This window comes from Solanum pennellii, chromosome 9 (assembly GCF_001406875.1).
Source record: "Solanum pennellii chromosome 9, SPENNV200".
In the NCBI taxonomy this organism is placed as follows: domain Eukaryota; kingdom Viridiplantae; phylum Streptophyta; class Magnoliopsida; order Solanales; family Solanaceae; genus Solanum; species Solanum pennellii.
In genome coordinates this window covers 78,672,801-78,690,124 of record NC_028645.1, presented here as the reverse complement: position 1 = coordinate 78,690,124, position 17,324 = coordinate 78,672,801, and the positions used below count along the sequence as shown (strand labels likewise).

Sequence of the window (17,324 nt, the reverse complement as noted above, 5' to 3'; positions counted from 1 at the left end):
TCCAATAAGGTTTATCGCTATTTGAGGGATCAAGATTTGAAGTAATAGTATTAGCCTTATCTATAATATTCAGAGGGACATACATATTCAGGACATCCCAATTCCAGCTATGGTTATTCCAAATGGAGGAAATGGTAGAAATTTCATCTTTCCAAAGAAGGGGACCTTGAACTAGTTGTCTTAAGGGGGGATTATTAGGTATCCATCTATGGTACCAAAGGCTAATAGAATTACCGTTTTCGGGGGACCAGGCAGTGTTATTTGTGCAAATTAAATTCCCCATGACAACATTTTGCCAAATAAAGGATTTTTTATTAGAGTTATTCTTATTATATTTCCTATTCACGATTTGTGCTTAAAGACTTGAGGTATTTGTAAGGAGTCTCCAAGCGAGACTAGCAAGCATAATTTTATTTTTATATGAGCTGACTGGATCCCAAGGCCTCCATGCTCTTTGGGAGAGGCCACAATTTTCCATGCTACATAGTGAATCTTCTTTTTGTGATTTGTAGAACCCGGTATAAAATCCTTTTGGATTTTATCGATCATGTTATTTATTTTTTTTGGTAAGCAGAAATATTGCATCGAGTATGCTGGTATAGCATTGAGAGTAGACTGAGCAAGTACTAAACGTCCAGCAGGTGTTAATTAATCTTCCAAGAGGAAATTTTTTTCTTCATATTATCTATAATATATTGAAAATCCGCAGGCTTTGATTTTATTAGGATAGGGAAACCGAGATACTTACCAAAGTGTACGGAGGGAGAGATGTTGAAACACCATTTGATCAAGAGTTTGGTATCTTCATACACTTGTGCATGGTGTGAATGGAAATATCATCTGCCTGAGAGATAAGCGTGAGATCATCTGTGAAGAAGAGGTGCGATAAGAGTAGGCCATTTTTACTAAGAGTTACAGGCTTCCAGAACAAGATATCAACTTGGTAGCTAATATACGACGAGAGGAGTTCCATGCAAAGGATAAAGATATAAGGAGACATGGGGCCACCTTGTCTTATGCCTCTAGAGGGAGAGAAGAAGTCTGTACAAGTACCATAAACCAGGACAACTATGTTACTGCTGGAGATGCAACTCATAATGAGCTTAGATATTTTTTGTGGAAACTTGAAATGGTGAATGGTTCTTTTAACAAATGAACATTCAAGTCTATCAAAATCTTTTCGAAGTCTAACTTAAGTATTAGGCAACCTTTATGATTCTAAGTATTCTTAATGTGAGTCATAATCTCTTGGACTAAGATCGCACTATCGCAAGCTCTACGACTTTTCAGTAAGCTAGTTTGATAGGGGCTAATTAGGTCATTAAGAAAAGGTTTGATTCTATTGGCGATAATTTTAGTAACTACTTTGTATATGGTATTGCACAACCCTATTGGTCTGAAATTTTTTAGATGATTTGCATTTTTAAACTTGAGAATAAGACAGAGAAAAGTCTGATTTAGTTTTGCAGGCATTATTTGAGTTTTGAAGATATCATGACAACATTTGAGAACAGAATCTTTCACAGTATGCTGAATTTTTTTTGAATATAGACCATCTGGACCTCGGGGGCTTTAAAGGGTTTAAAGGAGAAAAGGGCTTGGATTACTTCTAGGTTTGATAAGGGTTCGTCTAAAGGAGAAAGATCTAATTTATGGAAGCTGGTAATTGCGCTCTTAATATCTCCCCAGTAAGTAGTTGAATGGTCTGTGGTAAAACACAAATTGTAATAGGTGTAAGTATATTCTACAATTTTTTTACTACTAGTAATACAATCATCATTATCATCTTTAAAAAAAGAGTTATTATTTCGTCTCCTCCTATCAGCACCAAAAGGTGATAAAAACTAGTGTTTGCATCTCCGTGCCTTATCCAACTAATTCTAGATCGAAGTTTCCAATAATCTTCTTCTAATTTTAGGATGTTGTTATATTCTTTAAGGAACGTTGTTTCTAAATTTTGAAGATATTAACTAGTCTAATATGAGGGGGAATTTTGAATACCTCCTAATCTGGCTAGAATATATCGCTTTTGTCTAAAAATATTACCAAAAGTATTTCTACTCCAAAGTTGGGTTTCTATCTCAAAGAAGGGTGATGCACTACTAAAATCTTTGTTAATCCAACATCAATCTACTAAAATTTTGAAATCTAGATGCTCTAATCAGAATTTCTCTAGTCTAAATGTTTTAAACTGGTTTTTTTAAGGACGGTTTAACAAGGGTTATAAGCAACGGGTTATGATCGGAATAGGTCTTGGGGAGGTGGGTGACTCAGGCATTTTGATATTTGACAATCATTCTCTATTAGCAAAAGCTAGATCAATTCTTTCAAGGATAAGGTTGTTTCTTCCTTTCCTATGGTTTGACCAAGTATATATACAGCCCTTAAACTCTATGTTAATAAGGTTGCAATTATTTAGGCAGTTCCAAAAATTGTTGTATCTCCTAGAATTTATTTTTCGTCCACCCCATTTATCTTGTTGACTTAGGATTTCATTAAAATCGCCTGCAATAAGCCAAGGGCCATTAAGGGAGGAAATCATATTCTCTAGATTATTCCACAGAATGTTTCTTTTATAGTTATTTGTCCTTGCATAAATAGCCGAGAAGCACCAAGAAAAATTTGTAGGGAGTACCTAGATCATTGCATGCAGTTCCTGATAATCTTTTTTCTTCAAGGTTACATTTACCATGTTAGCAACCCACATTAGCATAGTTCCTCCAGCTCTTCCTTGAGCAGGGACCTCAAGGTAGTCGTCAAAGTTAAATTCACTTTTTAGGTTATTGTGATCATCCATCTTAGTCTCTAGTAGTGCCACAAAAAAGGGGTTATGATTATGGATGAGTTCTGTAAAATTTCTTTTAAAGTTCTCATTATTCACTCCCCTAATATTCCAGACCATGAAGCTAGTTTGCTGATTCATTTGATTGTGAGTTATCTGTGGGTTCTGCATCTCTCCATTCTCCAGTGTTGGTATTAGAGATGCCCTCATAGTTGGGATCATAATTACTTCAGTGGTGGCCTTAGAATGAATGAGCACTTCTTCAGAGCTAGTGGATAATTGTAAATGTATTTTTTATCCTCGTTTTCTGGAAAAATCATAAGGGCTGAGTGTGCGAGATTTAATATTTCGGTGAACGAGACCTTTCTCCTTAGAATCTCGCTTGAACATTATAAGAAGTAAGTTTTTTCTTGTTTTTATCGTTAGAGTTTGCTTGGTTGAAGTGAGGTAATAATTGAATATCTTTATAGGAAGATATTCTGAGGGAGTTATTGGTTGGGTCTTGCATGGAGGAGTTGGAGTAAATATTTTGAGTATTAGAATTGCAAAGTTTATTAGTGAACTTATGAAAGAGGACTGTCAGGTGTTTTAAAGTGTCAGAGAATTGATTGGTGTCTATTTGCACGTCTTCTTTGCTTTTATTATCAAGGGTTTGATTGGAGGAAAATGAGTAGTAAGGGGCTTGATGAGGTTTTGCTTTATTTTCAGTAGGTCCCTGGGGGTATTTTTGTCATTTTCGTTGTGAGGCTCAACAGTTTGAGAAGCTAGAAAGGTAGCTTCTTCTTGAGAATCTATATAACGAGCCGCCTTAGAATTTCTTTTGTCAGGAACATTAAAGTCAATTTCAGCATTCATAATAGAGCTTATGTTGGGGTCTTGGGGTTAATAGGATACTGTATTTATTTTTAATATTTTTGAAGGGTTCCTTATGAGTACTAGAAGCAGTAGGGAACTTATTAGAATTATTAATATTAGCAGGATTATTTTTAATGCTAAGAGTCTTTGGGGCATGAGGGTCCAACTTTATTAATTTTGAAGTAGAAATTAGTATTTGGAATGATATAGATTTACCTGGGGCTAGTGCATGAATATTTACCTTTATACTTGGTGTCGCTGCCTTGTTCATCCAGATCTTGATGCTTCTTCTTAGTTTCAAGACTCGATTCTTTTTCTGGAAGTTTACTGTATGCCATTCATCTTCAAGATTTGTTTTTGGTTCCATTCGTAAAGTGTTAATGCAAGGATCTGATTGAATTTTTACCTGAGAGCATTTATTCGCAGTATGCCCCAATCTTCCACAAGTTTTACAGAAAAAACTTGTCCTTCGTACACAATAGGTTGTATGTGTTTTTCGATTTTGATAGAGCTTAGAACTGATTTTTCAAAAGGGACTAGCACACATATTCTTGCATATCTATCCCTTAAAGTGGAGTTGGTGCATATGTCGATTTTTAGCAGTTTTCCAATAGAATTTCCTATTTTTTTAAAAAAAATTCCCCATCATAAAATTTTGTAGGTAGTTGAGGTAATATAAGCTAGATTGCTGAGTATGTCAGGATTTTTTTTTCGGAACAAAATTTAGTTTCCATCTCTGAACAGTAAAAAAATAGTTATTAATAAACCATGTTCCATTATTGAGTGCCTTGACCATGTTTTCCTCTTTGAAAAATTTCACAATATAGTAATCTTCCCTTAGGTCTATGAGGGGAAAAGATTCAAATGGTTTCCATAGTTGTGTGATTTTGGTCTTTAAGTATTGATGAGCAATATTCTTTCCTAGGAGTTTATGATAAGGGCATACTTTCAAGGTGTATATAATCTCTTGTTTTCTTTTTCAGAGAGGAAGATGGTTTTGATTTTTTTGTAATTTCTTCTGCGTGGCCTTCTCCTAGTGTCTCTTCCTCTTCACTTACTAGATGAGGTGCATAATCTTCCATATGTAGGTTGTTACGCAATCGTTTAACAACAAGGCTATTTTAAAGTCTTGCTAGGAACATGCAGTGTTCTTTGTTTCATCTCCATCCACTAGGGTTTTTCTGGAGTTGTACAATTAGGAGGTGAATGTTCTTTGTTTTCGTTTTGCATATTCTAGAAATCGTTTTATCTTTGAAATTATTTGATGGTCATATGAATATGGATAGAGAGGTGAAAGGGGTATTTCAAATTAATGTTAAGATATGTCATTTGAGATAATAATTTCACAATTTAAATTTTTCAACAACTAAAAACATGATTAGAGATTTCAAATTACAATTTCAAAGTAAATATATATTGGTTACATTTAATTTAATAACAATATCTTGATCTCATTGAGTCGTTGAGAATAAGGCTCGTTTGGCCATTGATATAGAATCATAATATAATATCATAATATGAAATCATGATGACATTAAAGTTTACTCATAAATTACATTCATTGAATGTTTATGTCTTATACTCTCAGATCTTTCTATTTAGGTATCTAAGAAGAAATTTTTCAAGTTTTCAACGACATGATTTTTTTTAAAATATGAAATATTTGTCTTTTCTTGATGTTATCAAAGTAAAACAAAATAGTCTGGCGGATCCTTATACTTGTATGAATTTGTATTGTGAACTCTTCTACTTTACATTTTGTCAGCTGAACCCTTAAATTCAATAAAATACAACATATTAAACCTCTCTGACCATTGGTCATGTTTATGTGACATTAATATAGATGAGTTGGCAAGAAGTGTAACTACATGCATGTTAAGACAAGTGGACATGATAGTTTAAATTATTAAAATAATAAATTTTAAATAAAAAAAATTTCATATTCTTCCACACACCACCTTCTTTTTCAGCCAACCCCACCTCACCCCACCCCACCCCTACTCTATCGCCGCCCAACCTCATTTTTCTTTCTTCTCCATACCCTAGCTATCATTATCTTCTTTAGTGATCTCAGCTTTGACACTTTCATGACGCCAAATTTCATGGCGTCATCAGTGGAGGAAGAGAGCGGCATTAGTTTCACGGTGGTGCTCGGCGGTTTGTAGTGGTCTAAGAGGGAGAGGGGCGGCATTGTTCCCTTTTCGCTAAAATGGAGGTGATGTTGGTCCCTTTTCTGCCAGAATAAGAGGCAGCGAGCTAGGGAGTTTGCTAGTACATCAAGAGGATGAAAAGGAGACCTCGTTTCTGATGGTTCGCAAGGTTCGTCAGTGGAGCGGAGAAAGGAAAATAGTAAAAGGGAAAAGGAGGCGGGAGATGACACGAGGAATGGTCATGGCGGTGAAAAGATTTGTTGGGCTGAGCTGGTGGAGTGGCCGCTTACTGCTACTTTCGTGAAGGTCATAGTAGATGAGTAATTATACTCTAAGAAGTAAATTAAATTCTTATTATTTTATCTTTAGTTTATTAAGTTTAGTTTATAATTTTTTAAAATAGCAATTAGTAAAGAAAATGATGATTTTATTAATTTTAATGACATGTCATCTATTTAAAGGAGAGTGAGCTACACATGGTATGAGGGGTATAAAAATCTTTTTTTGATTGAGTTTAAGGGTTTAGTTGATAAAAGATAAAATAGAAGGATTCACAATACAAACAGATACAAGTACAAGGGTATACAAGACCATTTTGCCTAAAAGTAATAAATGAAATAAATAAACATACTTTTAAATTAGTGGACAAATAAAATTAAGCAAAAGGAGTGATATAGTAATTTCTACAATAAATAAGAACATATAGAATTTTACTCATAATTCGCATTCGCTTAGTACATTTAATGCCTTTCATTCTCAGCACTTTCAATTTAGGTATATGAGAAGTGTATTTTTAAATTTTCAACGACATGATTATATTTAAAAAATAGTGAAGAAATAAAAATTAATCGATCGGGGTAATATAGTAATTTCAAAAATAAATAAGAAGATATGAAATTTTTACTCATAAATTGCATTCGCTGAATGTGTTCTATACCTTATATTCTCAGCTCTTTCTATTTAGGTAAAGGTTTTTTAAAGTTTTCAACAATATGACATTTTCTAAAAAATAAATTCTTATCTTTTCTTGATATTATAAAAGTAATAAATAAATATAATTTTTAAATAGTGGACAAATGAAAATAAACGGAATGATAATAAATAATTTCAACAATAAATAACAAGACACAAAATTTTAGTCAAAAATCGCATTCGATGAATACATTTTGTGTCTTTCATTCCCAATTATTTATATTTAGATATCTGAGAAGGTTTTTCCAAATTTTCAACGACATTGCGTTTTTTAAAAAGATAGAGTATTTATCTTTTATTGATATTATGAAAGTAATAAATGAAATAACTAAATATATTTTAAAAATACTGGACAAATAAAACTAAATGGAAGGGGTAATATAGTAATTTCAACAATACATCAAAGGACACAGAATTTTACTCATAAATCGCATTCGTTGAATGCATTTTATGGCGTATACTCTCAGCTCTCTCTATTTAGGTATTTGAGAAAGGATTTTCAAGTTTTTAACGACATAACATTTTGTAAAAGATATGATATTTATTTTTTCTTGATATTATAAAGTAATAAAAGAAATAAATAAATTAAAAATAGTGGATAAATAAAATTAAATGAAAGGGGTAATATAGTAATTTCAATATTTATCTTTTCTTGATATTATAAAAGTAATAAATGTAATAAATAAATATATTTTTAAATATTGAGAGCAATCAAAATTAAATGGAAGGGGTAATATAGTAATTTCAACAATAAATAAGAAGACACAAAATTTTACTCATAAATCGCTTCGTTAAATGCGTTTTATGCCTTATATTCTCGGTACATTCTATTTAGGTATCTAAGAAGAGCTTTTTCAAGTTTTAAACAACATGACACCTTTTTAAAAGATAAAATATTTATCTTTTCTTGATATTTTAAAAGTAATAAATAAAATAAAAATATATTTTAAAAATAGTGGACAAATAAAACTAAACGAAGGGGTAATATAGTAATTTAAATAATATATAAGAAGACACAAAATTTTACTTATAAATCACATTCGTTGTATGTGTTTTATATCTTTCATTCTCACTTCTTACTATTTAGGTACGTAAGAAGCGTTTTTTCAAATTTTCGACGACATGGCGTTCTTTTAAAAAATATAAAATATTTATCTTATTATACAAGTAATAAATGAAATAAATAAATATACTTTAAAAATAGTGGACAAAAAAAATAAATGAACGGGATAATATAATAATTTCAACAATAATATGAAGACATATAACTTTACTCATAAATCGCATTCGTTGAAACCGTTATATGTATTATATTCTTAGCTCTTTCTATTTAGGTATCTCAAAAGAGTTTCTTTCAAATTTTCAACAACGTGACATTTTTTTAAAAAAAAATATTTTTTCTTGATATTATAAAAGTAATAAATGAATATATTTTTAAAATAGTGGACAAATAAAATTAAATGAACGGGATAATATAGTAATTTTAACAATAAATAAGAAAATACAGAACTTTACTCATAAATCGCATTCGTTGAATGCCTTTGATGTCTTATATTTTCAGCTCTTTTTATATAGGTATATGAGATTTTTTGACAATAGTGGACATATAAAATTAAACGAAAGGGGTAATATTGTAATTTTAATAATAAATAAGAGGATACAAAGTTTTACTCATGAATCGTATTCGTTGAATGCTTTTTGTGTCTTTCATTCTCAGCTTTTTCTGTTTAGATATATGAGGAGGTGTTTTTTTTCTTCAAGTTTTCAACGACATGACGCTTTTTAAAGGATAAAATATTTATCTTTTCTTGATTTTATAAAAGTAATAAATGAAATAAATAAATATATTTTAAAAATAGTTGGCTAGTTAAATTAAACGGAAAGAGTAATATAATAATTTCAACAATAATAAGAAGATATAGAATTTTACTCATAATTCACATTCACTAATTGTGTTTTATGCCTTTCATTATCACCACTTTCTATTAGGTATTTGAGAAACGTTTTTCAAGTATTCAACGACATGACGTTTTTAAATGATAAAATATTTATCTTTTCATGATATTATAAAAGTAAACAAATATATGTTTATAATGGTGAACAAATAAAATTAAACGATAGGGGTAATATAGTAATTTCAATAATAAATAAGAAGACACAAAATTTAACTCATAAATCGCATTTGCTGAATGTGTTTTATATGTTATATTCTCAACTCTTTCTATTTAGGTATCTGAGAAGGATTTTTCAAGTTTTCGACGACATGACTTTTTTTAAAAGATAAAATATTTATCTTTTCTTGATATTATAAAAGTAATAAATAAATATATTTAAAAATATTGGACAAATAAAATTAAATGGAAGGGCTAATATAGTAATTTCAACAATAAAATAACAAGACATAAAATTTTACTCATAAATCGCATTCGCTAAATGCTTTTCGTGCCTTTCATTCTAAGCTCCTTATATTTATATATCTGAGTACGTTTTTTTTTTCAGTTTTCAACAAAATTGTATTTTTTTAAAATGTAGAACATTTATCTTTTCTTGATATTACAAAAGTAATAAAATAAATAAATAATTGTATTTTTAAAATATTGGACAAATAAAATTAAATGGAAGGGTTAATACAGTAATTTGAACAATAAATAAGAAGACAAAAATTTTTAATCATAAATCACATTCGCTGAATGTGTTTTATGCCTTGTACTCTCAGCTCTTTCTGTTTAGGTATTCGAGAAGAGTTATTTTAAGCTTTCAACAACATAATGTTTTTTAAAAGAAAATATATTTATCTTTTCTTGACATTATAAAAGTAATAAATTAGATAAATAAATATATTTTTAATAATAGTCGACAAATAAATTTAAACGGAAAGAGTAATATAGTAATTTCAATAACAAATAAGAAGACACAAAATTTTACTCATAAATCGCATTTGTGAGTGTGAATGATATTGACTAACAATTGGCTCAAAGTAACAAATGTTGTTTCAGCAACAAGGGTTGTGGTGGAATGGTAAGTACTCCTTCATCCTTAACCAATAGGTCTCAGGTTTAAGTCCCATTTGGTACGGAGTTGCTTTTGTTAATGAGTGCTTTACTTCCCAATATGGGACTTCCCCGAGCGAATCCAGATTTAGTCAGGTTCCAATGTGGGTACCGGACATCGGGTGAGAAGCAAAACAAAAACCCAATGTTGATTAGTTTCTCGATCGATATGATCGAGAAATGTTAGTTACGTTCAACGTAAGAAGATTGTATGTACTATGTGGAGGAGTTATATAGAATACTAGTACATTACCATTTATGTTCAATTAACATTTTTCATTGAATTTTGTATGATCAATTAAATTAGTTGAAACAGTTTATTATGCAGATAACAAATAACTTTATCATAATTTATTATGTTATTTAATAATCTTTTGTTATTTGATAAGATTGAATAAACAATTGAAGTTATTTTAATAATTTTACAACTCTATGAGATTATTATGTTTTTGAGAAAATATACAATACAAAAAATACATATTGCATATTCATACAAAATTTCAACTTCATATTATGATATCATATCATGATTTCATATCGCATAACCAAACAAACCTTTGTATACCTATTTAATGACAATCGTGGAAAATTAGAAATTACTTTTATTTTAACGGTAATATAAATGAATCTAACGAAATAGTTAGCAAGACTTTATTTGATTTTCATGAATATAATCACGTTTTGGTAACTTCATTGACTTTAAGTTGCATGCCTAATATAACTAATGAAATTGTGGCTATGAATAATGAATAGTTATTGGTAATTTGTGAGAAAATTTATCATTGTTGAAGTTAGTGTAGTGGATTTATATCAAGCAGGTTCAGCATATGAAGAAAAAAATTCACAAAAAAAAAATAAATAATTTTTTATTAAATAATATTAATTATTATTCAATTAATATTTTATTTTATTGAATAAATAATTTAATCAAAATAATTAAGCCAAGTACAAGAAAAGGGTTCAGAAGTACAATTCTCGTATATATTTTGCTTTACATAGAACAAAAAGTTAATTTTGTATGTTGTATTTTGTTCTATATAAAACAAACGGTTAGTCAAAGATATAATCATTATTAGACAAATCATTAGTTGAATAATGTATTTAAACTTCTTTTTAATTGCATGGACATGATATTCTATATTGATCTGAGACCATTAATATAATAATTTTTATTTATATTAATTGTATAAAGTTGTGCAATAAGTCATATCAAGTAGTCAATATGTAAATTTGATTTCTTGTCTAATAAGATAAAGAGTGTGTTAGATGAAGATTTTTAAAAGAATTAAACTAGTACGGTTATGGAAATTAATAGTAATAAATTTATAAAATAACGTATAATTTTATTGTTTATTATCATCTTTATTTAAAAATAAGTGTCATCTTATCGAGAATTGTATATTTTACTATACTTTTCATATTTAATAAATATATCTGAAAATTAAATATTATTAAGATAGTACTTATTTTAATATATTCATTTATTTTACTAAAAAGACATTTGATTAATAACAAGGACTTTTTAATCACATAATATTGTTGTAAGTGTATCTTTCTTTATATAATTATTGGTTCAACTATTATTAAGTTTAACAATCTCATTCGAAATAGACGTTGCTTTAATTACTTATTTGTGTCATATTATTAATTGGTATTGACAATATTGTATTATTAGTCACATGAATAATGATTTTGTCCTTTTAATGTCATGGTGCATTTTAAAATAAGATATATTGATAATATTGCTTCATTTTTTATAGATAAGACGATGATATAGTACTTCTGTATATATATATAAATATTTCCCGATTCTCATCTGTCATCTCTCGTATGCTTAAGGTGTCTTGTTAAGCAATATATAATTTTTATTATTTCTTGTGATAATTCAAATAAATAATTAACTTTATTTGTTGATCTTTCATGCATATTCATATGTTCACTTTATATAGAATTCCACATGACACACAAACCTTTTGCTATAACTTTAAACGAGGTTATGTTTATAACAATATTTTGTTTAGCCAAGTATATTATTCTTTTTTTCTTATTTTAAGTTCAAGTTTATCGTAAAATAATCATATAAAAAAAGAAAAAGGAAACCTAAACAATTTTGATATTTCATGATAAATATTATCATTATATCAATAATAAAATTGTGCGATCATTATTTATGTGTATATAGAACTTTAATATCTAAAATACCAAAATAAGATAAAATTGAAATACATTTAAAGTGAAATATGATATTCATGGATAAAAAGTTAACTTATTTCTTAATTTGGCTAAAGTTTATGCCAATATAACATGAAATATTTTTATTTATCTTAACTTCAAATAATCATCCTTTTTCCAATTATAACCAAATACTTGTCCAAGTTGTAACTACTTAAATCAAAGGATCTTGAAGTGAAAATGACAAAAAGGTCCATTATCTTTATAATAGATTTAAAAAATAGTCCCTTGAAATCAATCGAATAGTTTTGATCCTTTAAATTTGTCACAAATTAACATTTTTAATCTCCATCAGTTATTTATCAAATTTCAACTTTTAAGTTTATTCAAAACTATACTAAAAAAATTACAGAATCGCAATATCATAATTACACTAAATACAAAAAAATCACTTCACAAAGTTACACCAAACTCTTGAAATAGATCAAAGATAGCATAAGTTACAAAATTTGCCATTTAATATTTTTCTATTTTTATCATTGTTGTTAAATTTCCATATTTGACAAACTTACAAAGTATTTTAGGGAAAATTTGAAATTTTACTATATAATGAAATTGAAGTGACCTTGGTTGGTAGACAGACAATAAAGTGAAAAAAAAAATCTGTGTTTTGCTTATCCCAATGAAGTAATACTTTGGAGTACCCATCAGTGTGATTTTTGTGGTTGATGACACTTCAAGCGTGCGAAGGAGGTGGGTACTTATATGAAGCTCAATTTCTAATCTTTATCTCTCCTTCAAATAGCTGCCCAAATTGACGATTTTTTCGATTCTTGATCTGATCGAACAAACCCCTTTTCAAAAAAATCGAATCTTGAATTGCCCCTTTAGTTGTGATTCGAAGAAAAAACTGTTTTGGGGCAATTCAATCTTGAATTTGGGTTATTGGGGTTGTTAAATTTGCTTATTTGGAGTTATACCCACTGGCCATGCGACTGTGGTTTTGTGCGATCGCCCTCTCAAGAGAGGACCCTAAGAATCAAGTTCGAGTCTTTGATATCTTTGCAGCTGTTTTCTTTAGATTTAGCAATGGCTGCTGATAGACCTACTCCCAAAGGGGTACTTTGTAATGCTGGTGCTGGTGCCGCTGCTGGTAAGATTTTTAAAAGGGTTTTTTTTTTTTTTACTTTCTCAGGAAGATCTATAACCCCCTTTTTCCTCTTTTATCTATATGCTTAAATGTATATATGGACATGATCCGAGGGTTTGCTCTGATTTGGGAAATTAATATGTTGCAGGAGTAATTGCTGCTACTTTTGTGTGCCCTTTAGATGTTATTAAGACTAGGCTGCAGGTTCATGGGCTGCCGAAGCTAGGAAATGCTAATGTTAGAGGTAATGCCTTGTTCTATTTCCATTAATTTGTATAAATGATTCTTGATGTTGTTGAGGTTCTTAAATCTCCCACCAAGCTGCTTTCTATTTGATTGTGCTGTCTACATGCCACACACTATTTGGATTTTTAACTACTTCGCGGCTATAGGTGTAGATTCAGTGCAAGTGTATATTTTACTAAATGGTTATAGTAATATGTAGTTTGATGGAAAGCATTCGTTGCTGACATAGTAAATCCACCACTGACACTACTCATGCATGCTTATATTGGGACTGATAATTATCTATCATCAAGTTACACTTGAACATATGAAAAAATGAGTCGAGAAGCAAAAGTTTCCATGGTGAGTATATCAACGGTAGCTGATTTTGTTTCTTTTTCTAATCAGGTAGTCTTATAGTTGGGAATTTGGAGCATATATTTCAAAAAGAGGGGTTGCGTGGAATGTACAGAGGGCTTTCCCCAACAGTGCTAGCATTACTTCCAAACTGGGCGGTGAGTCAGATTATTTTACAATTCTAACTTTAGCATCACACTGACTTCTGGTTATGTAGTCTCTTTATTCTTTTATCTGGATAGATCAAAGGCTGTTTACTATGCGGCTCGTGCTAAAGAATCTGGTTGTTATGGATAGCTACAGGGATAATTGTTACCTTATCAAAAAAATTTAATGGATAGCTACAAGGATGGGGCAGTTTGTAAAGATGAAAATATACAACCTAATGGAAATTACTAGCTTTTGTTCCATCTCCTTGTTGCTAATATAGACTAAATTTTCTCTTAGCCTCTGCGTGTTAACTTCTTCTTGTTATTTCTTGTAGTAATTGTTTGATGAGGGAATTAGTTTACTGGACTCCGATTATCCTGTTCTTAGGTCATAATCGTCCTGTTCCAGGTTCATGCTTGGTGATCTTGCCTGTTTTTGCCAGCACATTTAATCATGTCATTCTGCAATAATCCCCACTTCCAAAAAAAAAGAAGAAGATGCTTACATGTAATTGATAAGCTAATAATTTATCTATGTTCACTTTGGGCATGACTATATACCCAGTCTATTGTCTTTAGTCTTTACCTTCTTTATATGGTTGAAGTGTGTGACTATCTCATTTTAAAGCTTAAGCTGTTAGAGAGCACACTTTTGTAGTTAATTATATTCTCAGCAATGGGTAGTTAGGCACCCGCTTACCCCCACAAGCAGTTAAAGTAAAAAATAATCTTTTAAACCTTTTATGAAATACGTAAGAAGCATGAATTTTAACAAAAATCTCAAATAGGAAGTAGCCTTAACTTACCTACCTTAGGTTGTAGCTTAAACTACACTTCACATGCCTTTTAAGCCATTCTCGATTCTCGAACGCAATTGACAACACACATTAACTTGACTCAATCCATAATCTAGTAACAAATGAATTCAACTTAGCTAATTTAATCAATGTGGTTCCACCCATCCTAATTCTTGTATTTAATGGACTTAGAATTATCATCAACATCACGCCAAATCATGATAATCAACACCAAGTCAAGTATTCTATCATCTTCCCCATTCTCCTGACAAACTTCATTAATGGTCGAACTTAGGGTTTATATATTTCAACCTCTCCACCACAAAGCTTATCTACCTTCATAAATGGAGTAGAGTTGGTGGAATTATCTCAGTAGGTTCTAATCTTGAAAATCAATAATTGTGTGTCTTTGATTGGTAGGATTGAACTGTTAAAATGAATACTCATAAATAATTACCTTAAGGTGGCTGGTGATTGGGTCAAAATTTTCTTCCATTCTCTATTTTCTCAGTTCTGATCCCTGTTCGCTGGCTTCACTTGAAGAGTGAAGCTACTTGTGTTCCATAAAGCTTTCTTTTGAAGCATATAGGGAGTGTAATTGATGAACTTCATCCCATTGCATCCTTCTTCTTTTCTGGACCAAATTATCTTTTTTCTCTCTTTCACTTTCAATTTCCTTTTCTTTTCTCTGTGTCCAAAAACGCCTCAAAAAATGATTGGGATACTAACATTCCTGTTAGTTCCATGCTTCACTTTTGTGATAGTAAATGAAGCCCATCTCACTTAACAACTATGGACAAAAGGTACGTAGAGCAGTAGAAGCCATGTGTGTAAGGAGATGAAGACAATACGCACCTCCGCTCACAGTGCCTGTTTGCAACTCAACTCTGTAACCTGTTTTTAGACAATTTCAGGAAGACATGGATAATATGACAGATCACCAAAGAAGTATTTTGGGCCTTGATAGGATATGAGATGAAAAAGGAACTAATGAAGATTTGTAGAAATATTCCATGCATTGATGTGGAAAGAAAGGAACTAATGATGCTTCGAGGGTAAAGCGACATCGTGCTGTTTTAGTAGCTTATCAATGTTCTGGTGAACTTTACAAAATGTCTATGAAGAGGATACTGTGATATATTTCAATAGTTCGTTTTGAACTTTCACAGACTATGTTTAGTAGGAGAAAGTGATTTGCACATCAGTATTGGCAGGCCTCCCCCCAGAATTCCTCTGACATTGCTCTACTTAAGCATAGCTGTATCCAACACTATCATAGTGATTGGGCTTTTATAAGTAAATTTTTTGCTTACTAATAGGTGAAGTTCTCTAGAAGATTCAGATTGCTGATTAACTATATTGAGTTGATTGACTGGATTGATTTACTTACAAAAGCACAGGCTGTACCAACATCTAGTGTAAATTAAGTGCGTTATACTTCTGGTTCTACAGCCTATCTAAAATGAAATTGTTTTTCTCTAAAATATTGCTGTTAATGCTACTTACACTAAAGTCCCAGAAATTAGACTTAAGTTGCAAAAACAGTGGAGAGCCGTTGAAGTAGGAGGGGGATGCGAAAGTAGGAAAAAAGGATCACACTGTTTTCACAGAAAGGTGACTTATAAGCAATGATGGTAGTTTTGTCATTTCAGATTCTTTTGCTTCTACTTATAATCTTTGTCCCATTCATTTTGTTCGTATGGGAAAATGGTTTAGGTAAGGTAATTCGAACATTCTCACAATGCGTCTGAATCTCCTGAGTTCTATTTAGTTCCAAAGAGAAGATCTTTCTGAAAGTTTTCCTGTTTTCCTTGCATATCAGCATATCATTTAGTTGACTCTTAAGTGTTGGCCGCACATGGTGACAAAGGGAGGCTTACTGTTAGTCAGTTACTGTCTCTCTTCCTCTAATTAAAGCTGAAGTTGCTTGCTTCAGTTCCTATTACATTATCGTGTTTATGCACTTAGTTTTAAATATTTGATCACGACTTCCTCGATTTGACAGAGGAGCAATTAAGTTTATATAAAGAGTGATCTCACACATATTTTCCTCTTCTGCAGGTGTATTTTACTATATATGATCAGCTGAAAAGATTTCTTGGCTCTGATGGTCAGTAGACGACCTTCTTTCCTAAAAGATGTTATTCCATTGACTGATTAGCGTTTCAAATTAATTGTTGATAAACTACATTGCACTTAGTCATAAATACTTCCCATTTGGTGGTTGTTGTAGATGGAAGTCATCAACTCACGATAGGTGCAAACATGTTAGCTGCTTCTGGTGCCGGAGCTGCAACCACAATTGCAACAAATCCTCTCTGGGTTGTGAAGACACGTCTTCAGGTGTGTTCCATGAATCCAAAGTTTAATATTTAGCTTGATTTATTGTCCTCTTGATCCTAAATGATACCATTCCTTCCATTTCAGAAAAAAATATTTAGCTTGATTTGTTATTTGTGTGGCTCGGGTAAAGAGCTAAAGATGCGTAAACGAAAGCTGGGTCTGACATTAGAGTGATTTTACTACAGTGTTTGGTATTGACTTTGTGGTATGAAGTGGAACAGTATGTTGTCAAAAGTTACAAACAATAAAGCAGCTGGAAGGGCCTTCTGATTTCTTGTAATAACTATAGAATTGGTCAGGTGGGGGGTTTTTTTTTGGGGGG

At 30.9% G+C, this 17,324-nt stretch overlaps 1 protein-coding gene across 1 annotated transcript in view; it reads left to right on the top strand.

Moving 5' to 3' along the window:
- Positions 1–12,625: 12,625 nt before the first annotated feature.
- Positions 12,626–17,324, top strand: part of LOC107031746 (nicotinamide adenine dinucleotide transporter 1, chloroplastic) — a 7,848-nt gene continuing 3,149 nt past the window's right edge. Inside the window, exons 1-6 of the mRNA XM_015233208.2 lie at positions 12,626–12,734; positions 13,063–13,134; positions 13,280–13,375; positions 13,765–13,871; positions 16,721–16,769; positions 16,893–17,002. Coding sequence (XP_015088694.1) covers positions 12,710–12,734; positions 13,063–13,134; positions 13,280–13,375; positions 13,765–13,871; positions 16,721–16,769; positions 16,893–17,002 — 459 coding nt within the window. The 5' untranslated portion in view covers positions 12,626–12,709. The remainder of the gene's footprint in view (positions 12,735–13,062; positions 13,135–13,279; positions 13,376–13,764; positions 13,872–16,720; positions 16,770–16,892; positions 17,003–17,324) is intronic.